This window comes from Callionymus lyra, chromosome 15 (genome assembly GCF_982586985.1).
Source record: "Callionymus lyra chromosome 15, fCalLyr1.hap1.1, whole genome shotgun sequence".
NCBI lineage: Eukaryota > Metazoa > Chordata > Actinopteri > Syngnathiformes > Callionymidae > Callionymus > Callionymus lyra.
This window is the reverse complement of record NC_141832.1, coordinates 16,348,925-16,373,167: the sequence shown is the minus strand read 5'-3', so window position 1 is coordinate 16,373,167 and position 24,243 is coordinate 16,348,925. Positions and strand designations below refer to the sequence as shown.

At 35.9% G+C, this 24,243-nt stretch overlaps 1 protein-coding gene across 1 annotated transcript; it reads right to left on the bottom strand.

The window, feature by feature from the left end:
* Positions 1-6,351: 6,351 nt before the first annotated feature.
* Positions 6,352-23,777, bottom strand: LOC148065122 (dual specificity mitogen-activated protein kinase kinase 6-like). The gene is made up of 12 exons (XM_087809232.1): positions 23,420-23,777; positions 14,421-14,490; positions 12,465-12,513; positions 12,288-12,401; positions 12,100-12,219; positions 11,914-12,030; positions 10,373-10,424; positions 10,181-10,308; positions 10,038-10,115; positions 9,821-9,960; positions 8,024-8,069; positions 6,352-7,941 (listed from the first exon to the last, which is right to left on the bottom strand). The coding sequence occupies exons 1-12, from the start codon at positions 23,436-23,438 to the stop codon at positions 7,864-7,866; spliced, it is 1,011 nt and encodes a 336-aa protein (XP_087665358.1). The 5' UTR covers positions 23,439-23,777; the 3' UTR covers positions 6,352-7,863.
* Between the last annotated feature and the right edge of the window lie 466 nt (positions 23,778-24,243).

Sequence of the window (24,243 nt, the reverse complement as noted above, 5' to 3'; positions counted from 1 at the left end):
ATAGTTGCACGGATGCTATAATGCGCTGTAATGCGAGTCGCCTTAATGCTCCAACACTCTGGCGACTTAGTTCAGTGTAAGTATGTTATCTTTCTCAGTCGAGTGTGAGCTTATCAGACACATTTTTTCACAAAGTGATTCCACTTGATTTGTCCCAGAAAACTTGTTCAATGCAGGTAAACTTAGTGCAAATTTCACTGGTTAAAATAACCTTTTTGTTTCCTAAACCCTTGTTTTGTTATCGAGGCACATCAATTAAATTAAACCTTATTATTTCTTGTAAAGAGTATTTTATGACACAATATTGATCCCATTTTTGTATATAAACGGATTAAAAAAATTGTAAAAATGTAATTATTATCATCACTTATAATTGTATATTCTTATTCCAATAATACAAAAAATGTTTTCCAAATATTTATTTTTATTTATTGGCTTTTAAATTAAATATAAAATTAGTTTCAAGGATATATATATATATATATATATATATATATATATATATATATATATATATATATATATTTTATATTCTAATTCCAAATATTCAAAATTACATCTTCCAAATATAAATACTTAATAAATTCTGAAACGTTTGAATTAAAAATAAAAAAGGGTCCACATGATTTTGATTTTTACACATAGTTTAATATTATAATTCCAATCCTTCAAAAATACATTTTTCACTTTCACTCATAAATGTTTTTTCATTCATAACCTTTTCAAATTAACTACAAAAAAAAGTGTTAACATGATTTCGTTTTATTTATGGACTTTTATTCTTATCATTCAAAAATATATTTTCCAAGTATAAGTATTTGTAATTTTGTAAACGTTTACATTTTATTCATAAAAAAGTCTCAACAAAATTATTTTTTTTTAACACAAAGAGATATATGATTTTAATTCCAATGATTGAAAAACTTAATTTTAACATTTTTCGCAATATTCTTCCATGAATATTCAATATAAAATATTGGTATAATCGTGCTAACATTTTGAATTATTGGAACTATTAATAATTTCTTATTATGAAAAAAAAGACACTTAAATGTTTTTACAAAATGTACAAAATTTTATAATAAAAAAGAAAACAAAATTTGTTACATTTTTATAACTAATTGTTGAATTCAATTATTAAAATTTAAAACAAAACATCAATAGTTTAATTTCACCATTTCATGTGATTAATTAAATACACTTGTTGTGTTTGTTGTGCGTGACTTCACAACGTCATGGTTACACAATATGGCCGTTTGTTTACTTCAGAGCCGACGGCTTCTCATTCTGGCCGTAATGAGACGACTAGGCGTGTGTCATGTATGTTCTAATGACACGGCAACACTCATTACTACAACACACCAGGCAACGGGAGCTGGTGTTGCGTAAGCGTCTGCTCCGTCCCTCAGATGATCAGTTAAAGAAACACATCAGTATCTCCGTCATCTGAGGCCACATTCTTCTGGGCCGAGACATCGTGGTCGTGAATTCACAGGAAAAACTCTCATCATCTCAAACTCTGTTTCACAATAGTGACGGCACTGAATCCACGGCATCATCGAGGGGCACAATTGTGCGTTTGTTTGTGATCTAATGAGGGTATGGACGACGGAATCACGACTCCAGGTCAGGAGGTCGTGAGATTTTGGCATTAAACTATGAAAATGATTCCAAAGCAGAGACTCGATCCATGTCTTGTCTGGAGGTTCAGGATTTGTTTTTTGCGGGTCCTTTGGGAACTGGAAATGAAGAAGAAAAAAGAGGCAGTTAATCACTTGCTGAAAGGGAAGAATAAATACTTTTATTATTTTTTGAAGGGTTTAAGATTTGTACAAAGCAATTTAAAAAGTCATGTTGAACACAAGTTTTTATCTACAATCATACACATACTTCTCTTTATCAAGTTAAATAACTTTTAAATTATTATTTCCTACTTCTGAAAGTCTTTCAATCTTTCAAAAAACAGCAAATTCATGTGAATAAAGTCACTTAAACGACTTTATTACTTCCACTTCTGAAGGTATTAGCTCAGTTAGCTTAGCAAGTTGCTAACGTGTAGCAGGTTCTTGTTAAAACATACATATTAATCTCATATATGTGTAGTGATAAAGCGTTGTGTTAAAAAATGTTACACACAATTATTCTGGTCATAAAAAGAAAATGAAAAAGTGCTTACCTTTTTTGTTCCACTTCTGAAGGTATTAGCTTAGTTAGCTTAGCAAGTTGCTAACGTGTAGCAAATTCTTGTTAAAACATACATATCAATCTCATATATGTGTAGTGAATAAAACTTTGTGTTAAAAAATGTTACACAAACTAATTCTGGTCGTAAAAAATATGAAAAAAAGTGCTTACCTTATTTGTTCCACTTCTGAAGGTATAAGCTTAGTTAGCTTAGCAAGTTGCTTACATGTATCGAGTTCTTGTTAAAACATACATATCAAAAATAAGATAAGATATGATAGATAAGATAGAAGATAAAAGGATATAAGATAAGATAGATTTAATATATTGATACGTTTGTAAAAACTACAAAGACATTTATTGCAATACATAATAACAAATATGCTCTTTGTTTACCTCTTGCTAGCCTAGCTATAGCTATACTGACATAGTGTATGTGTAGTAAATAAAACATTTCTTGTTAAAAAATGTTACACAAACCTTATTCTGGTTCTTTACTCGTACTAGTTTAAAATAAATAAATAAAAAAGTGCTTACCTTATTTCTTCCACTTCTGAAGGTATTAGCTTAGCAAGTTGCTAACGTGTAGCAAGTTCTTATTAAAACATACATATCATTGATAAAAAAAATAGATTAAGCATATTGATACGTTCGGAAAAACAAGGCAAAAAGTCTACTACAACAAAAGCATTTATTGCAGACATAATAACTAACATGATCTTTGTTTACCTCTTGCTAGCCTAGCTATAGCATTTTAGCTAGCAGTTAAAGCCCAAAGCTAAAAAAACAAAACAATAAAGTTTTTCACTCATATATGTGTAGTAAATAAAAAAAAATAAAATAAAAATGTTACACAAAGTATGTGTGAATGGCTGTCAAAGCGCTTTGTGACCCTGGTCTAGAAAGACGCTATATAAATAGAGATTATTATTATTATTATTATTATTATAAGTACTAGTTAAAAAGTGCTTACCTTGCGAGCTGTCGTTAGCGATTAGCACGCCAAACACAGTGATGCTAAGTGTTAGTCAAGAACAGTTTCTTTTAAATACTCGGGTAAAATTCTGACTAAACCTTGGAGGTGTCTGTGATTGTCGAACCATGTCGACCTAGTGTCCGTGGCATCCAATAATAATAGACAAACTTTATAAAAAATGTTTCCAATTTAAAACTTGAAAATAAAAACAATAAAAGACACTTTCATCAACTACAGAGGCAACTTAAGCAAAACTAAAACTACTGGATAAACTTTAATACCAAATTATACACAATAAAAAAGTAATTTTTACACAAAAAAGGAAAGTAATTGTGTCTTTATCAACCTGATTATTACGCATCTTAATAGGTAACAAATAGCATTAAAAAACAGGACATCTGGATGAAAAGCAAACGTTAAGACTTCAGTTGTGTAACTGGTGTTGAATTTAAAAGTGAGACAGAGACACGGATTCACTTCTGCATCGCGGTCCACGGTGAATTAAACCCGGGTCGCTCATTCAACAGGACGTCTGCTGTACGTCTCACAAGCTTTTCAGCGGCAATTATGTAAGTTCGCTTCAAAAGAACTCCTTTTCCTAAAAAAAAAAAAAAAAATAAGTGAGCGTCCCCCCTTTCTTCGGCCGCTCCTTCACTCTGGACAAGCGCCTGCAGTCCACGGCTTTAGAGTTTCCTCATCGCGGCGTGAAGACATCAGCCTCTAACACTGTGCTCGGCTCAGAGTGGGCTTTTGTTTAGCGTCTCTTGTCGTCGCTCACAGACGCACCGAGACCAAATCTTTTTATTTAAAGAGTCACGACTAGATGTTTACTCGGCCTTTGCTACACGCACGTCTGCAGCGTGACATAACACCTGCTTCAACACATGCAGTCGACGCACGACAAACTCAACCACTCGCACCTACAGACCATTAGCAGTTATGCTAAAATAACTACAATGTTTTTGCTGACATACTGTATGTGTAGAAAATAAAACATTCATTGTTAAAAAAATACACAAACTTTATTCTGGTTCTTTACTAGTACTAGTTTAAAATAAATAAATAAAAAAGTGCTTACCTTACTTCTTCCACTTCTGAAGGTATTAGCTTAGTAAATTGCTAAGTAGCAAGTTCTTATTAAAACATACATATCATTGATAAAAAACGTAAATTAAATATATTGATACGTTTGGAAAAACTACAGAAACATTTATTGCAATGCATAATAACTAACATGCTCTTTGTTTACCTCTTGCTAGCCTAGCTATAGCATTTTGGCTAGCACTTAAGCTAAAAGAACCACAACGTTTTTCGCTCATATATGTGTAGTATATAAAACATTTCTTGTTAAAAAAGTTACACAAACTTTATTCTTGTTTTTAGCTAGTATTTATTAAAAAAAAAAAGAAAAAAAGTGCTTACCTCAATTCTTCCACTTCTGAAGGCATTAGCTTAGTTAGCTTAGCAAGTTGCTAAAGTGAAGCAAGTTGTTACATACATATCATTGATAAAAAACATAGATTAAATATATATATATTTTGGATTTTCTGACTAAAAGAAAAATAGAGGGAAAGTGGAGAACTACGGATGAATAACAAGCATAACAAATATCATGATATAATCATCCTCAAACCTTATATTAATACTTAAAAAAAAAAAAGTGCAACAATGGTTAAACTTCAAGTTTTAATGTGTAGATTTAAGTGCTTCTTAAATAGATGTTGGACTCTATTGTATCATCAGTGTCTGTTTGTCCAAAAACTCTATTTTCATTTAAATATTGACATTAGAAAATGTACTTAAGCCCCGCCCAATTGTTTTTTCTGGAACTGAAATCTTGTTTATCATAAACACGCCCACTCCGCTGTGATTGATCAAACAATCACGGTTTGTAAGTAAGTAAGTAAGTAATATTTATTTATATAGCGCTTTTCGAGACCAGGGTCACAAAGCGCTTAAACAATCAAAACAATACTCCCTAAATAATAAAAAAAATAAAAAAATACATACCTTAAAGATCAAGATAATACTGAGAACAACACAGGAGTTCCAGAAAATCAAGGAAAAGCCTGAACAAATAGAAACGTCTTAAGATGTTTCTTAAAAGAGTCAGTAGATCCATCAAGCGCAAAGAGAGAGGAAGATCGTTCCAAAGCTTAGGAGCAACAGCCTGATGCATGTCACCGCATGTCATCAATCCCTACACTTCTACACCTCCAGGGGACTCGTTGTATAAACAAAGCGGGCGTGATTACATCTGGCTTGAGGAGGAGCTAAGAGCAATATTATTTTATCATGATGGACTCTGCTCTCGTAACCTCTCGTTTGCTGAGATTTCGGCGGTTTGCCGAAACACTAATAAAACAATGCAGACTTTCCTAAATCGTGGTGCAAAAAAGCAGTAACTCGTTGTCCGAGGAGGCGTAAAATGTATAGATTCTCAAAAGGAGCTCGACTATAAACGAATTTTCATCTTAAGGAAAACAGTCGCAAGTTGGCTACATTCTATTAAGAACTATTGTAGTTACTAAAACTATTAAATAAAACTATTGAAGTTACTAAATAATAATCTGTGTTCGTTTGGAAAGTAAATGATGGCAATCATTGGTGGAAAATACACCTGTTTAGTTAAAGCTAAAATAAATTGGGGTAACCAAGTTTTTTTGCAACTGTGAGCTCCTACTATCAGTTGGATACACACTTCTACAATAACTTAATATATTCTATCACGGATCATAATTGAGGTTTTTAATCAAATTATTGATTCTATAATAATTACCAATAGGAGGAAAATAAATAAATATAGGAAGTTTTATATGGGTCATGGGATCCACTAGTGTCTGAAGTTATATGTTTTTTAAACCCTTTTTAATGGGATTGCACTCCATAGCAGGAAGTAGTGAAGGGTGTGGTTTTTGAAATCTTTATTTTGGTTGTAATTAACTTGATGAAATGAATAGTTAGATCAATAATGTTCCAACTCTTGCAGCTAGAATTAAAACCAAAAAAACAAAACAAATTTAAGCTGAATAATGAGGTTTTTTTTGTAAGAAGTAAAGATGGGGATTCAACTATTGTTGACATTTATTCACTTTCTAAAGTTCAAAAGCCCTTAAACAATGTGAGGAGTCCCACAGAAATCAAAACATATCTTTTCTAAACGTGTAAACGAGTCAGAGAAGTCAAAAAAATGCAGGTTGAGACCTCGTCAGGTTTAATCGCCGCCAACAAGAAACTCACCGACAGAACAATTCTTTTGTCACATTTCCATGCAATCATGAGATTTAAAAAAAAAAACAGCACTTACTGAACAATAAAGCCTTTATTTTTTTTTTTTTTGCCTTTTCCAAAAGTTCAAGTTTGTCGGTTTCCACCTGATGAAAAAGGTGGCGAATAGAGTGAAGGAGATAAGAGGTAGAGCAAGTGTTCCATTCTCGTTGTAAAAACGCAAAAAGAAAAAAAAAAGGAAATCTCACTTTGACAGACCAGAGACCGTGTTTAAACAAAGGGGAAAAAACAGCAGCGTCGACGAGCTTTTCCCTTATTTATCACTTAAATCTCTTTCTTTTGAATCGTCTCTGATAAAGTTGGCAGTCGACTTCTGACATATTCACAGTCTGTGAACACTTGACGAGAGGGATCACAAGGACCTGATGGAGGGAGAGGTGGGAGAGGAGGAAGGGAGGGGGGAGGGCACTCGAAAAGAAACAAAAACAAACCCCAACATGGCGAAAAAAGACAAATGGGGCAATCTGCGCTCTAAAGGAGGGCACTGGAACCTGAGCGCTGGAACTTGATAGTACATCAGTCCAGAGGATAGTCAAGCCGGCCCCGTGAGCGTCTCAGAGAGTCGCCGCGACGACCAAACACTCGCCAGCAGACAGTGCCGCGTTACATTGAAAAAAAAAAAAAAGTAGATAGTATTTACATCTTCAACACATAAATTATTCACTGACAAGTGTGTAAGGCAGGAAACAACATACAAAAAAAAAAAAAAGAACATAAGTGCCACGTATGAAGGACTATCTGGACTCAAGCGGTAAAATAAAATGAATAAATGCAGTGATTCAGGAGTTTGCACAGCAGAACGGACACTTCCATTATGATGCGGGAAGTCGTGTTACAGCGCCGCCTGACCCGGGGGAATCATCTCCCGCTCGCCCTCCCTTTCAAAAGTACGTGACCTTTGACCCCCCCGGTTTCCCCCGATCCCGAAGCAGGTTTGACCCCCCCCCCCCCCAGGACAAAAATAAGGCTCTAGTCCGGCGAAGATATACAGTATCAAAAAACTCTGTATAACAAGAAGAACTTAATGCAAGTAGAGATTCTGGAACAACAAACACGTTTTTTAAAAGGTTGTTTGCAGATCAATTCATACACGTGAGAGAAAGAAGAGGCTCCGTCTGCTCTGAAGGGGACAAGGTTTCAGTTCATGTTGATAAGTCGGAGGGACGAGCGCTCCAGGTTTTTTTTAATTTTTCTTTCCTTTTTTTCTTATATGTGACCATTGGTCTCCCACTCCAGTGCTGAAGTCAGTCTTTGGGGTCACCCTTCAGTGTTTGTGGGTGCATGAGTCGTCATTCCAGTGAGTTTATTGATTTATTTATTTTTTAAATCTGTTTTTTTTTTTTCCTTTTTATTAAAAAAAAAAAAAAAAAAAAGGTGGGATGTCGGTTTTACTTATGAAGGGTCGGGGAACCAAGTCAGTCATCCAAGACGGCCGTCACGAAACTGGCCACGTCCGTCTCTTTGGAGTCGTGCTGGGTGAAGAACGGGTGTTGCTGTGGCAGGAAATTAAAAAAAAAAATTAAAGTTATTATTTTTCGCTTCTCATTTAAGACGGAAACAAACAGAGCTACGAACCATTAATTCTGTGTACGCCGGTCTCTCGTTTGGCTTCTTTCTTAAGCTGAAATGAAGACGTAATTATTAATATAGCTTTAAATCAAATGTAAAAACGATGAAGAAAAGTAAAACAATCTTTCTCGGTTTGACAATATGAGAACGGTGGCCTCTGCTGGACAGTTTTAAAACTGCAGAATTTTGTCACGTGATTGTCAACGCGTTGGTGCGTTTTATAAACACAACACATAAGCGCTATACAAATAAAACGTACTTACTTACATACATAGAAACGCATTGTTTTAAAAAATTGAATTTTTAAATCGGAATTGCATGTACAATATACTGTAATATTTAAATTAAAGCCCTCAAAGATACTGATGGAGACAAGGAAAGAAGAGAATTACTCTACTGAGGGTTTTTAAAGAAAAAGATTCAACTAGAATTAGTTAACGTATTCATATATATTAATTAAAATTAAAATTATGTTCATAAAGATCCATTTTATTGCCAATTTTATTCTCTGTTACTAGTTCAATCCTAACCTGTATAAAATGAAAAATCCATGTTTCCTTCATTTAAAAAGTCAAATGTGATATTTTACATTTTACTAATAATTAAAGTTGGTGTTTTTTAATAGAAAAAATTACAAAGACAGAATGAGGATCAGAAAACTATTATTACCCTTGACACAAGAATTTATTCTGGTGGGATCACAGAACATAAAAATTAGAAAAATACAAATGAAATAAGGTAAGGTAAAACTGTATTGATCCCTCAAGAGGTCTCCTTCGGGTAATTGTAAGAGATTGTTAAAATAAAATACAGTAAATAAAAATAAAAATGTGAGAGATTACCAAAAAATGGCATATAAATAGATAATTTTCAAAAATAAAATGGAATTTTACTAAAAAATATTCATGATCTGGACATGAAATATTAATATTATACTATACAGCATTATGTTTAGGTTAGGTAGAACTTTATTGATCCCTCAGGAGGTCTCCTTCGGGAAATTGTTTTTTTCCAATTAGACACAGCAATACAGTAATTATTAATAAAAAATAAAAATAAGAACAAGAACATAGAGAAATAAAGAGAAAGAACAAGATGATACAATCTAAGTCTAAAGATAAAGAACATAGATCAAAGACAAAGGATACAAAGACTAACATAGAACACAACATCATGATACTTTCGCTCCACTCCTGCCCCCAAACTCACAATTGTAAGTAAGTAAGTAAGTCATTTTTATTTATATAGCGCTTTTCCAGACCAGGGTCACAAAGCGCTTAAACAATCAAAACAATATTCAAATAGTACTTTAAAGGTAAAGATAATACTGAGAACAACACAGGAGTCACAGAAAATCAAGGAAAAGCCTGAACAAATAAAAACGTCTTAAGATCTTTCTTGAATGAGTCAAAAAATCAAATAGCCCGAGGATTTAATTAATTATTATTATTTATTATACAATATTATTTTAGGTATAATAGGTTTTTTCATGTAGAAGTCTCTTCTTATGCTGTATTCGTGTCTAAAATCCATGTCTTTTTCTCTAAAACATTGAGCATTTGTCTGTAATATAGTTTGTTCTGCCATCTAGTTGTTAATGTCAATGTTAAAACCAAGATCATTGGATGGATCCCAGAATCCATAGTAACACGAATTGCAAACCTTCAGAGGTTAATTATTTAAGTATTGTGAGAAGTAGATTGAACTATAACAACAAAAATGTAGATCTCCAATAGAAAACTTCCAAAATGGTTTGTGTTTATTACCAGAATTCCCACCACATCCCACGTCTGCCCGTCTTACCACTGGGAGATGAAGTCTACAAATTCCGGCGAGAAGCGGTCCGCGGGCAGCTGAGGGGACGGCTCGTCCACCACCTGTTTGAGCTGCTGGAAGGGGGTCCCCCAGGAGTCGTAGGGGAACTTCAGAATGGCCAGCTCGATCTAGAGGACGAGGAGGGGAAACGCATCTTAACCTGTCGGTTTCTGACAAGATGTCAAAGGTCACCCGGGATCCTCACCATCGTGATTCCAAGACTCCAGATGTCTGACTTTACGCTGTAGCCCTTTTGACTGAGGTCCGGGTTGATCCGCTCAGGCTGGACACGAGCAAAAAAACTTAGCGACTAGAAAATCAAGTTTAAAACGATCTATGAACACTCACCGCCATGTAAGGTTTGCAGCCCGCGTCCATGGTCTTGGCGACGGAGTCCACCAGGTGGCCGCTGATGCCGAAGTCGCACATTTTCACTTGACCCTTAGTGTTGATCAGAACGTTGGAGGGCTTCACATCTGGACACGAAGGAGGGTTTATGCACGACGTGATGACAGCGAGACAGATCCAGAGACAACTCACCTCTGTGGATGACGGACAGGTTTCTGTGCAGGTGCTCTAATGCCTTGACGATCTGTGGGGACAGGAAAGTGTTCGGATCATGATCAGGAGCAAACAGAAAAACCGCTAAAGCTGTAGACTGAGCGTCTACTTGTTCACCACTAGATGTCACTGTTCAGTTACACTTAAGAAACTTTCAGTTCATATTGAACTTTGATTTTTTTTTAAAACATTTTTTAATTGAAATGTTGTTTTATTAAGAATTGTTTTTAGAATAATTGAATTGAATACCTTCAATCTTGACAGATGTGATAATTATATTCAATTATTTGTACTTTGAAAGGTTGATTTTGACTTAAAATGCACATGATTTCCAATTCCAATAATTACATTTCCTGTTTTTATTTTACAACAACAAGATTTTTTATTCGTAGCATTTTTAAATTCAATATAAAAATGAAATATTATAAGAACATTTTTATATTTCATTATGAATTGAATTTATCAAATGTACTTAAAACGTAAATTATTTTAGCAATAATACAAAACTTTATTCATTCATGTTAGCAGCCTACATTATAATGTTGAATTTAAAAAGGTTACAAATGAAAACATATTAGGTTTAGAAAATGTATTTTGGTATTATAAAAGTCTAAGTCTACAAAAATGCATCCAAGTTGTAACTATTATACCACGGTTTTTTATATTAAATTAATTAAAATATTGAATTTAGAAAATATACATTTAAAATATTAAGTTAGCATTAATATACAAACATTCTATTACTGAATTGAAAAAAGGGCTATTTATTAAATTATTTTCATTTGAAAGTATTAAAAACATCTAATTCTATTGAAAATTAATTTAATGATTTAATAAAAATAGATTCAACCTTTTGATATTAAATTAAATTAATAAATATACATTCCATTACAAAAAGAAAATCAAAGTCATGACATCTGAAATGTTAAAGTAAACGATTGAATATTTTCACGGCACTGATAACTTTCATGAACTACTGACCAAGATGATTGGTTTAGTTTTAATTGTTAGCATTAGCGCTAGCATTAGCAATCAGGGCTGTGTCCCAAATTGCGTAGTTCTGCACTTACAATTAGTATTTTGAGTGCACAACTGAGTCCCAAGTGTGCGGAAATGTAGTGCACAATGAGCACTCAAACGGCCAGAAACGCCAAGTGTCCATCGATCCACACTTAACGGCCGCCATCTTAGTGATGTCGATGACGCTAAACTGAAGCTACGAGGCGTCTTCGGAGAATATACCGGCGTAAATGTCTTGAGAAAACACTAATATTACCACAAAACAACATAACAATGATAACAAAATGAAACACAACTTAATAACATGTTTCAATTGATTAAAGTGCTGTCAAGTGTCGTCGATAGAGTTCAAACTTCCGGTTACAAACGCTTTTAAAAGCAGTAGAAGAAGAAGCCGTCGAGTCATTTCCTGTAAGTGTGTAGCTTCAGTGTTTGATCTGAGACAGAATAACCTTTGCACATTGGGAAAGTAGGATTTGGGACACAGCCCTGGAACTTACTGCTACGTTGATCTTGCCCAGGATGTCCTCTGGGATGGTCTTTCCCTTCTCGATGACATTCTTGTAGAACTTGTCCAGGGAGGTGTCCATCAGCTCCATGCAGATCCAGACGTCTCCCTTAAAACAAAACGGAAATAATGAGCCGTCAGTCCTCCGGCGTTTCATACTGGACGCGTCGACTCGAACCTCTCTGAAGAGGGCGCCGTAGAAGGTGACGGTGAAGAAGCAGTCCACCGTCCTCATGGAGATGTCCAGGTCCATCAGGAGTCGCTTCTGCTCCAGTGTGTTGACGGTCGCGCGGATCCTCTGGAAAGGAACGTAATGATCACTCGTCACTCTTTGGATGAACTCGATCCAGAGATGTCTTCTCCTACCTTCACGGCCATGATGACGCCGCTGGGCACGTGTCTCATCTTGTCCACGACCCCGTACGCCCCCCTGCCCAGTTCTGCGATCTGTTCCAAGTCATCTGCCTTCACCACGAAGTTCTAGGAGAGAGGAACCGGCATGTTGACGCGACGACGAAAAACCTGAGACCTTTTGAAACTCACCTGATCTCCGATCGTCACGCAGGCTTTGGAGTCGAGGTCTCGCGGGGGCCTGCGGGACAGAACCACGGTTATCAAAGAGTCAAGCGGCGGCTTTTTTCAGAGACAAAACGTGTCGAAAAACTGGAGCTTGTATTGTCTTGTTTGCTTGTATTTTGAGGACCGAACGCTCAGATGTGACAGATCTTTTGTTTCGATGCGAGTTTTACATTTCAACTGGTCGTCTTCCGTGAAAAACGATCCATCCCATGACCTAGAAAAGTAGCTTTTGTTTAAAAGAATGGCATTTCCTGTTTGTTATTTGGCAAAAACTAAAGGTTTCTCAAGACACTACATTAAAAAAATCTATATATAAACAGAAATTAAATAATAAAAACTGTCATAAAAACCCCTGAGACTTTAAAGCGGCACCAGGTAAAATTTTAACCTTTTTTTCCTCTGTCAATATTTTGTTACCAGCACGCAAAAATACAATGATACCAGCTTCACTGTACCGTGAGTGGTTAATGAAGTTTCATGAAACAGCGTCATGTTGTTCATAGGTCAGTAGGTGGCGCCATTAGTTTAAAAAATATATGTTTAGAACAGTTGTTCCAAACAAAGGAAAATAGTGCAGAGACCGCCATCTAGTGGACTCTGAAAGTAATGACACTGTTTCATGAAACCATCACTGCTCGTAAGTACAGAATACACAAGTTAAACTAACAACAAAAAACGTTCTGTATTATAGCGAGAGAAACACTTCAATACAGAACGTTTATTTAATGTGGAGATAAAGTTATTTGATATTATTGGATGCTTTCTGAGTGTTGCTGTTATTTTCAATACAACTTTTCCATCACAGTAACAGTATCAGTTGAAATGACAATAACCAGAAGCAAGAGAGGCCAACAGTCAAAAACGTATTTGGAAAAGGAAAAAAAAAACGAGCTATTTTTATAGTTAAAAGGTCGCTGTTTCAATGTATAATATTATATGTATAATAACCACAGTTAGAATGTATAAAAGTTGTCTCATTTATTAACACATTAACAAGACAGATTATTTGTTGAATATTGTGGTTTGAATATGAAATTATCAATTGTTGATTTTATTTATTCAACACATTTCTGTACTTCAAAGTAAAGGCTTCTTTTCTTTAACCATGGTATCAAAAACTATCGCTAAGATTACCTAGTATCGGTATCGACTACTGAAATGTCGTTTCTGTAAAGACTAGCTTAATATGGAACTTGAATTCTGAAGCAAATATCTGAACAATACTCTTCACCGAGAGACTTTTTCAAGTGACCAGGAAGATACGATTATTAACAACGCTTTCAATCTTACATGTTGGTGCTTTAAATCACATTGTCTAGTAAGACGGTAGGGTTTAATTCATTTTTTTAAAAGTTGTATTTCCATTTTTTATTTATATTATTGGGCATGTACATTTTTGGAACGTTAACTAGACTTTTTTAATGAAATTGTATTTTTTTAATGACTTAAATAAATAAAAAATGGAATATATAAATGATCCTGAATTCTGAAAATATTTGTACACATTACAACTACAATAGACCACTTTAAAAACTTGATTTAGAGAATTAAAATGTAAATCAACAATAGTAAAACAGGAGCGACCAGCAGTCTTTCACTTTTGGTATTTCTCGACTGTCTTCAAGGTAACGTGAGGCTGGATGTTCATGTACTGTCTGAGGAATTCAAACAATCTTACTTGTCAAATTACTTTAATAACTTTCTCAAACCACTGCCAAATCAACAGAAGGATTAGACGAGAGAGAAGTCACGACACCCGGTGAGCTTAATGATCAATCATATTGATATTTGCTTTCACATTCGCAACTGAACTGCGAACAAATCAAAGCCTCAGTTTCTTCTGATAAACAAACATCTCATTCAAGTACATCATAATCAAACATTATTGACTTTTAAAGGCTTGAATAAAAGGAGACTTACGCTGCTACTGCTGGTGGGTTCTGTGCAAACACTTCTTTGGCCAGCTTCAGCCCAGGATTCTTCTTCTTCCCTGCAGAGCAAGAGACAAGAAAGATTTTTTTGATTTTGTTTTTGATAAAAAAAAGCCCCTCCTCCAAAAAACCCTGAAAACATACAATTTCCAAAGGTTATATTAATGAAAAGGAAACAATTAAACATGATTTTGAATATTAAACATTCGTATAATATATAATATATATATATATATATATATATATATATAAAATTACTAATGAGGAATCTTCAAGGATTTTTATTTTATTTATTTATTTATTTTTAAATCGACAGCCAAACTAAAAATAATATAGATTAAATCAATTTTTGGATTGTTTTTCAGTCTCTTTATTTCTGTTTTTGTTACATATAATATGCATATATTTGTTTATCGTTTCATATTCATTTCATTATTTTGTCTGGTTTTCTCAGTAACGGGTATTGTTTATTTAGTTTGACACGTTTGAAAATGACAAGAAAAGAAAATCTTAAAAAGTAGATTTTTTTTTATAAACTTTTTTTCCCCCACAATTTATTTAAAAAAAAAAGAAAAAAAGATGCATTTTCTCTACCTTTGATTAATGCAAAGTTTTCATTCTCTTATAAGAAAGCTTTTTAAATTAATGGTAAAAGTAAAAATAAAAACTAGGAAAAAAGAAAATTTAATCCCATGAATTCAATCTAAGTTAAAAGTAGAAAATTAAAAGTAAAATTGTAATTGTGTGTTGTGACAGATTTTTCTCTACCTATATAAAATGTACTAAAGAAAGTTCCCTTTTTTTAAAAAAAAAAGTTCCCTCAATGATTCATCTTAAATAAACAGCAAAAAATAAAATAAATAAACAACTAGATAGATCTCTACCTAGAGAAAATATGGACCTTCCTCCTCAGCCAGTATCAAGTGACACATGGATGACAGACTTGAATGTTATCTAAGTGGTGATTAAGGTGAGTTACACTGAGCTACAGAGCGAAGGTGAAGCCAAAATGACTCAGACACACACACACACACACACACACACACACACACACACACACACACACACACGAGAGCGTGATCATGACTCAAGCAATCAAAGAATCTACTTCCTGTCAGGACTTTTTCTCGGTTCTCATGTCTTCTAGCAAACCACGATGTTGTACAGTGTGTGGGCAGGAGTTCTACAACTCATTCATAAGCTTCTGAGGAGCAGAATTGTTCATGTATCAGAACTCCCACTTGCACAGTAGTGTTAATAAAAACTATAACGTATTTTACGTATTATTAAACACAGTGAGGTTGTAGGTGAGGCACTGACTCCTTTAGTGTCAGATCTACAAGTATATAAACCCAAAAGGGAAACTTATTTAATTGGCTACTAGTTATTTTATATCTCAACAGCATTCTTCACACATGTATTCACAAAGTCACAAATATATTATTCAATTCATAATTTCTCAACAAGTATATTGAATTGTTGTGATACGTTGTGGGATATTGGTCTACATCCTCTAGATCTATGGCAGTCATCGATTGGGGATAAGTACCACGTCATCTTTGACATAAGAGTCACAGCTGAAATGTTATGTATTAATTATCAATTTGTATATTCGAAATCTTTAACCTGCTATATTTTTTATTTTTCAATTGGCTGGAAATCTAAATTTGTTTTAAACAATCAATGAATATAGAAAGATGAATTAACTAATCTTTTTTTTTTTTTTTAAAGGATTAGCAAACGTGGATTTAAACAGTATATAGTATGACCGTGATAGTAAAGGATTACAAGGAAGACGCAACCGATTCAATGTTCTTAATTTGAAAGCCCAGCGTTTATTACCTCCTGTTAAATGGCGTTTGGGGAATTTAATTGCTTTTCTTTGGGGTGGGGGGCTTTCAAATCATACTTTATTTTTATCATTGTTCATTTTTTGTTTATATTTCAGTAAAGTGTGTGTACAATACAATTATTACAGCTTTTATTTTCAATTAACATACTGTATATTCAAGACATTTGTTCCTTTTTTCATTTACAATTGAACTAAGTATTTTAGATCGCTCAGCAGCTAAAGGAACAATAAAATCCTGTGAGATCCGGGCGATGACCGAGGACGAGAGGATACAGTTGACTCCAGCAGCTTTTAAAGCTGATTTTTTTTTACTGGAATTTTAATATGAACGAAAGCAGTTAAAAAAGGAATATGAAAGTATCTAATGCGTTTGTGGATATGTTTGTGTTGCAATTAACGTCACTGCCACTGGATGGCAGCAGTCATTACATCCTCCGAAGCTAGAGGAAACAAAGAAATCCTGCAAGAACCCAGCCATGGCTGAGGACTAGAGGATACAGTGTACTCTATCAGCTTTTAAAGCAGATGATGGACTTATTTTGGTTTCTAAACAAATGAAAGCAGTTACTTCGTCAAGAGACATGTGGTCTGTAAATTCTGCAACACCAGAGTCAAGTACTCGACAATACTACAAATACATTCTTGTTACTACAGCATCACACTATATCGTATTGTTGACCCTGTATCGTGATATCCCCCCCCCATTCTTTATAATACACACACTAGTCAACATAGAGACATCTCAATAACAAGCATCATCCAAATTGAATTCCTTGCTTTGTTTGTTTTGACTTGACATTTTTGTTTCAAAACAAAAAAAGTCTTGTCAAGGACAGTTTTCCATTTTGATGATTTGTTGGCCTTTAAAAAAAACAAACATAAAAGCATTTTAACACATTTAAGAAAGCCATCTCATACCTGGATATCACCCTGATAAATATATTAAAAGTTTATTTTTTAACTGTATGCATGCAGAACAATACATGATCTTGCGGATACCCTGTTTTTTTTTTTTTATTGCGCAATCCCTTATCGCGTGACATTACGCCATCACGACCGATTTACAATCATTCATTACACATTTTTCAGTAGGAAGCAACAGAGTTCAATGACCTCACCGGCAGGTTTACTGGTTCCCGTAAAAAGAAGCTGAAACAGTAACTCCCAACCTCCTTCAGGAAAAAGTGTATCTCTTGTCATTTTTTTTTTTCAAATTAAAAGCGCGACCGTGGAGCTGAAAGAGAGCGAGAGAGGGAGGGAGTGACGGACGCATCCGCTCGGACTGTAACGCGAGGTAGAACCGGTCGGTGCCAGCTGGTTATTTCCCGTTTCTACTGCACACAAACCAAACGCCGCCTTCTGTCCCCCCTCGGCCCTAATATTTCCACTCAAGTCGCATTCACTTTACAAACAATGCGACGACGGCGACGCTCGGTGACTCACATAAGAGGAAGTAGAAACTCGGTAAACCCCTTTTTTATTTTGCGGCGGCATCACACATTTTGCAGCCACACGGATGTATTTATGTTTGAGAAAAAAAAAGAAAAAAAAAACCCCATCAGACTGGGGCCCGGGGGGGCTAAAAATAAACATGTCTGGACTTCACTGCTGGACTCATGTGGTAGGAGGAGGAGAATGAAGTGAGATTTACTCACACGGGTCAAAAATAGACTACGAAGCAAGTGACCCGAATCAAACCTGATTCGCACACCTGAATGTGACCCCGTGACTGGGGGGGGTGTCACTCACAGCTGCTCCAAAAAACACAGCAAAAGGCAGATATGATGTCACTTCTCTGGGCCGCATTCCACGCCAGAGCTCCCTCTTAGTAGCCGACCCGAGGCTCTGCAGGGCAGTGGCCCCCTCGATATTGTGCCTTTTAGGACACAATTGAACCATGACATCAGCCCAAAGCTGCACACCCCGGCCTTCATAGAGAGGGAAATATGCAACAACCCCCCCGTGAAAACAACCGTCGTGATCTACGCATCTTTGTGGTCGTAGTAGACTCATGACGGTGAGCATCAGTCGACAGCATGTTTTTTTTCACATGAAACAAGATGCATTTTACCTTAAAATAGTAGAGGTGCAAAAAAATATCGACACTACAATATTGCAATATTTCTTTCACGATACAGATACAGTAAAGAAACATATTAGACAGCACTGTATCAATATTATATTAGAAAAAATATCGCTTTAAATTCATATTTCTATACTTTTTCTAGATAGCGAGCATTTGTTACTGAAATCTGTGAGATCCCGCCGATGACTGAGGACGAGAGGATACAGTGGACTGCGGCAGCTTTTATAGCCGACTTTTGGACATGTTTCGGTTTCAATAAAGTGTGTGTGAAATACAATTATTACAGCTTTTATTTTCAATTAATGTACATTCACTACGTTTGCTCATTTTTTGTGTTACAATTGAACTAAGCTGTTAGATGGCAGCAGTCAATACGTGCTCAGCAGCTAAAGGAACAACAAAATCCAGTGAGGTCTGGGCGATGACTGAGGACTAGAGGATACAGTCGACTCAAGCAGCTTGACTTATTTCAAAACAAATGAAAGCAGTTACGACTTTGTCAAGAGTCATGTGGTCTGTAAATTCTGCAACACCAGAGTCGAGTACTAGCACAATACTACAAATATACACTTGTTCCTATAGTATTGCAATATATCATATTGTTGTCCCTGTATCGTGACACGTATCGGCAGATTTGTTACAATACACACCACTATAAGCAACAGTCTCCATGTTTTTTTTACATTAACTAAAATTTGGAAGATTAACTTTAAAAATTGTAAATAGGCAAAGAAAAAGCATGTATGCATGTGTCTTTACTAGCATAGTCACTTCATATAGTTAAAGAAAATCTTATCTACAAAAAAAAACATGCAAATAATCACAGCGCTTGCTTATCTCTATCTCGCAATTACACTTCCGACCACTAGATGACAAGCAGTTGTTGAAACCAATGCATCTGCGATAAACCGACGAGGACTGAGAACGAGAGGATACAATCGAGTCCGGCAGCTTTTAAAACTGATGTTTGGACATATTTCGGTTTCTAAACTAATGAAAACAGTTACGACTTCGTCAAGAGTCATGTGGTCTGTAAATTCTGCAACACCAGAGTCAAGTACTCGCACAGTACTTGTTCCTATAGTATTGAAATATATCGTATTGTTGCCCATGTATCGTGATACATATTGTATCGGCAGCTTTGTTACAATACACAACCCTATAAGCAACGGTCTCCATGTTTTTTTTGTTTTTGTACATTCATTTAAATTTGGAAGATTAACTTTAAAAAATGTAAATAAGCAAAGAAAAAGCATGTATGCATGTGTCTTTACTAGCATAGGCCCTTCATATAGTTAAAGAAGAAAATCTTATCTACAAAAAAAACATGCAAATAATCACAGTGTTTGTTTATCTCGCAAATAAACTTCCGACCACTAGATTGTTGAAATCCATGCATCTGCGATATACCGGCGAAGACTTGGAACATTTTGACGCTAAAAATTGTGAATTACCCAAGAAAAAAGGATGTATGCACGTGTCATTACTAGCATACGCACTTCATATAGTCAAACAAAAACCAAACTGCAGAAATGAAATTGACAAATTCCTCATTCTAAAGCTAAAAGTGAGCTTATAACCACACATTACACATCATCGCTACGTTAATAACGCATGCGTTTTTACTTTGAAATCATCATTGTGAGTCGGTTTTGCTGCAAGACAACGGTGCTGAACTAACTCACCATAGTTGCTGCAACATACAGGGACACAGTCATGCGAGTAAATTGCTTGCAACTGTGAAGCAGCTGTACTTTACTGACTTGTATAGTCAAGTCTAAAGTCTATATTGTTGAACTTCCTTCAACAAATCTATTGAAAGCTTATATCAATAGGTTCACCACTATTTATAATACATTACATCGCTCTGCACGTACATTCCTTTGCACAGCCGACCACAACGCCAGTCACTCGAGGGCACAGCGGAGCTGCACAATAATATGCCCTTCTTTATTTATAGAAACTGTCACTTCAGGAACTACATAGTCGTCATGTACACATGATTAAAAACGGTTTATTTGTGCAAATACTTCTCTAAAAAAAAACTTAATTTGACATCCATTTGTAGCCACGGGATTAAAATGCACTCATGGTATTACTTTTCTTGAATTAAAATGAAAGAGGAAACAAGTAAAAAAAACCAAAAAAAAAACCAAAGGATGTTAACAAAAGTGCAAGTTCTCTGAATCCGAAGGATTGCGACAGCGATTACCCAGAATATTGTTACTAGCTTAAGGGAACAGTTTAACTATTTCAATGCAAGCGTGAGGTGTATAATTCTGCAGGTATTGCTTAGGTGTAAAGTTTGAATAAAGGTTTGACACTCGAGGGTGCAGCAGCTTCCATCAGGTGCAAATCCAGGATTATTACCTTATGCGAAAGGAATTATGACCCACCTTTGCAAGGGGTGGAGAAGTAAACCAGTATCACAACTAGTTATACAACAATTTTCAGGTACCTTGTAAACAGACTTAACTAGTACAGGGTATGCTATGTTTTATTCACGTGAATGTGTGGGCGGGCAATCAGTTGACACCCAAGATAAAACCAAATAAAACCACAAATATTCCATGTGGATTTACGCGTTAAATAATTTGGGTGAGTTTAGCAGTAATTGAGTAACTCAAACTACTAAAGAAAATAGTCGTCTAGATATGAACAAGAGGAGTAAAGGCTGATATGAATTTAATTAGATAAAATTAAATGGCCGCCGGAATCGTTGGCTACAATCACAGTAGATTAAGGGTCATGTTGGTGACCTATAAAGATGCCAGTGTTTAACACAAGATAAACAATTGTGATTTATGAACAGGCTTCAAATAACCGTAGAAATTATGATGAAGAGAATATTATAAATCTATCAATCCATGTTTTTTTTAACAATAGTCTATTCTATTCAACAGCAACGTGTTGTTGTCGTTTTGTTTTTTCATAGTTTCTAGTTCAATGAAGTGTGTGTAAAATAAATGAGTCAATTTCCTATTTACAATATTCATTTTTGTGTTGCAATTAAACTGCATTACGCAAGACGGCAGCCATTATTCAGGAGAATTAAATTCCGTGTGATCCCAACGATGACTGGGGACAAGAGGATACAGCTTTGTTTATCTCTGTGTCGCAATTAAACTTCCGGGCGCTAGATGGCAGCCATCATTCAGAAGAATGAAATTCCGTGAGATCCCGACGATGACTTGGGACGAGAGGATACAGCGTTTTTTTATTATCTTTGTGTTCAATTAAAATTCTGGGCGCTAGATGGCAGCCATCATTCAGGAGAATGAAATTCTGTGAGATCCCAACGATGACTGGGGACAAGAGGATACAGCGTTCGTTTATCTCTGTGTCGCAATTAAACTTCTGGGCGCTAGATGGCAGCCATCATTCAGAAGAATGAAATCACGTAAGAGCCCGACGATTACTGGGGACGAGAGGATACAGTCGACTAAATACATTTCATCTACAAAATAAACCCTTTGTTTATCTCTTGTGTCAAAATCAGACTTCTGGGCGCTAGATGGCAGCCATCATTCAGAAGAATTAAATCCTGTGAGATCTCGAAGATGACTGGGGACGAGAGGATACAGTCGACTAAATACAATTCATCTATAAATAAAAAACTGTTTGTTCATCTCTGTGTCACAATTAAACCTCCGGCCACTAGATGGCAAGCACTTCTTAAGACCCGTGCATCCGCAATACACCGGCGAGGACTGAGGACGAGAGGATACGGTCGACAGCAGGAGCTTTATAAGCTGATGTTTTGGACTCATTTTGGTTTCAAAACAAATGAAAGCAGTTACGATCTGGTCAAGATTCATGCGGTCTGTCCCCGAGACCACACCACAAATATCTTTTCTTGCCAGTACACACCCCTGGACCGCGGTTTGCCAATCATTCCTAATATCGCCTTGGGTCGAAAAAAAAAGCGTTGTTCCGTGGAAACTATCCAGCATTCTTTTAATACATAAGCCATGTGAACAAGAATTTCTGGATCGCGCGAGTGAGATCAAAGTGTCAATAGCTGTGCGGCGAGTCACCGTCAAGGAAGTCGGAACCGCACAACTGGGTCCAACATTCAGACGACGGTGACTCACTGCACAGATCGTCTATCTATCCAAAGCCCGTCGACGCCGGCTTTTCGGGGGAGAACCCCAATCTCCTTTCGGCAATACGGGGTGAATCCTGGTCCACTCCACCCTCGACCACTTAAGGAGAAGAATACTTTCGACTTGACACAGAAGTCTCACACACACACACACAGTAGAAACCCGAGTATCAGCTTGCACATGCAGAAGTGTCAACAAGGCACAAGTCACTGGTGCTGCAAGTCAAAACATGCCATGGTAGGCCAAAGGCTCTGATTGCCTGAGTGTGTATGTGTGTGTGTGTGTGTGTGTGTGTCCACCCTGGTAACCATAGTATGATTGTATAACAAAGGCGATCAACTTTGTAATGTAAATTGACATCATCATCATCATCATCGTCGTCATTGTCATTCTGCGTGTGTGTGTGACGCAGAGGAAAGAAAAGCGTCATTTTTCCAAGGTGTGTGTGTGTGTGTGTGTTTCATATAACACTGTACAAGTGATTACACAACACGGACTGAACGCGACTTCAAAATAAAACAAATATTCCACAGCAGACAAACATGCATTAATGCAACATAAAAAACTATTGAACAAATCAAAACTCGTGTTTTACGAGACGAAAATAAATAAATAAATAAAAAAAGCACCTGTAATTCCACTTGTGCGTCACTTAAAACCCCCCGACACTTATTTTAGCGCGAATTTGAGTGAAACCCGTTTGTGAGAAACCTTAATGGAATTTAAGGTTATATATATATATATTTTAAAAACTATGTGTAGTCCGGGAGATGTAAGAGATAGAAGACATGCTGGGCTTTAGCTTCTTCACTTTTTCCCACCTGGCGAGGTTGTCAAAACAGAAGCTAAGCTAAAGCTAAACACATGTAGATATTCCAACAAAATAAAATGCACGCTTTGTGACCCAAAAAAGTTACCCCCAAAAAAGCAAAAAAAAACCTTACCTCCTTTCGAGAGAGACATTTCCCCTTTGCTTTGATGCGGGGGGGTAGGGGGGGGGGAAGGGAAGCACAAAGACTTTTGCCTTTTTTTTTTTTTTTTGTTACTCCCTCCCTCCCTGCATCTACGCTGCTCTACACCCGCTCAGGCTTTTGCAAAAAAACTAGCAGCGATTAAAATCAAGATGGTCGCCTCTGCCTGCAGCCCCGCGGCCTCGATCGGCGGATGGAGTCTTCAACGGTCGAGCGGCCGCCGAATGCACAACTTTAAAAAGCGAGTCGGGGCGACGCGAACACTCCCGAGTTAGTTTGCTAACAAAACCCTGCACTTTCAGGGTGGCCAAAGTCTGACAGCTGAAGGTTCCAACGACGTGATGACGTACTTCCGGGCCCCGGACGCGTGGCCTCGCGGGAAGTGTAGTTTTGGGAGGAGGGGGGGCTGGCTACGTCCCACTTTCTTTACTTTCTTCTTTTTTTTTGTATAAGTTGGCTTCAAAAATATGATAATAAAGGGCGGAAAGATAAAAATATATATTAAAAAAAATGTATAATGTATTTCTCATTTTTTTCAGTTTCTCGTATTGTAAGTAAGTAAGTCATTTTTATTTGTATAGCGCTTTTCCCGACCAGGGCAACAAAGCGTTTAAACAATCAAAACAATATTCAATAAAGTATAACCTTTTCTTTTTTTTTTAAGATATATATATATATATTTTTTTTTTTACATAAAACAACCAGTACAGATCAACAGTGTAAATGGAATGATACACAGAGAAAATAAAAAAATATGAAAGAAGAAAATGTCCATCAGAAAAAGGGAAATAACATTT

What these genes read in the sequence shown, in the direction of transcription:
- LOC148065122 (XM_087809232.1), bottom strand. An exon ending in AACCCACCAGCAGTAGCAGC is followed by an intron (nt 12,514 to 14,420) that starts GTAAGTCTCCTT and finishes TCTGTCCCGCAG; the next exon opens with GCCCCCGCGAGACCTCGACT. An exon ending in TGGGCAAGATCAACGTAGCA is followed by an intron (nt 10,425 to 11,913) that starts GTAAGTTCCAGG and finishes CTGTCCCCACAG; the next exon opens with ATCGTCAAGGCATTAGAGCA.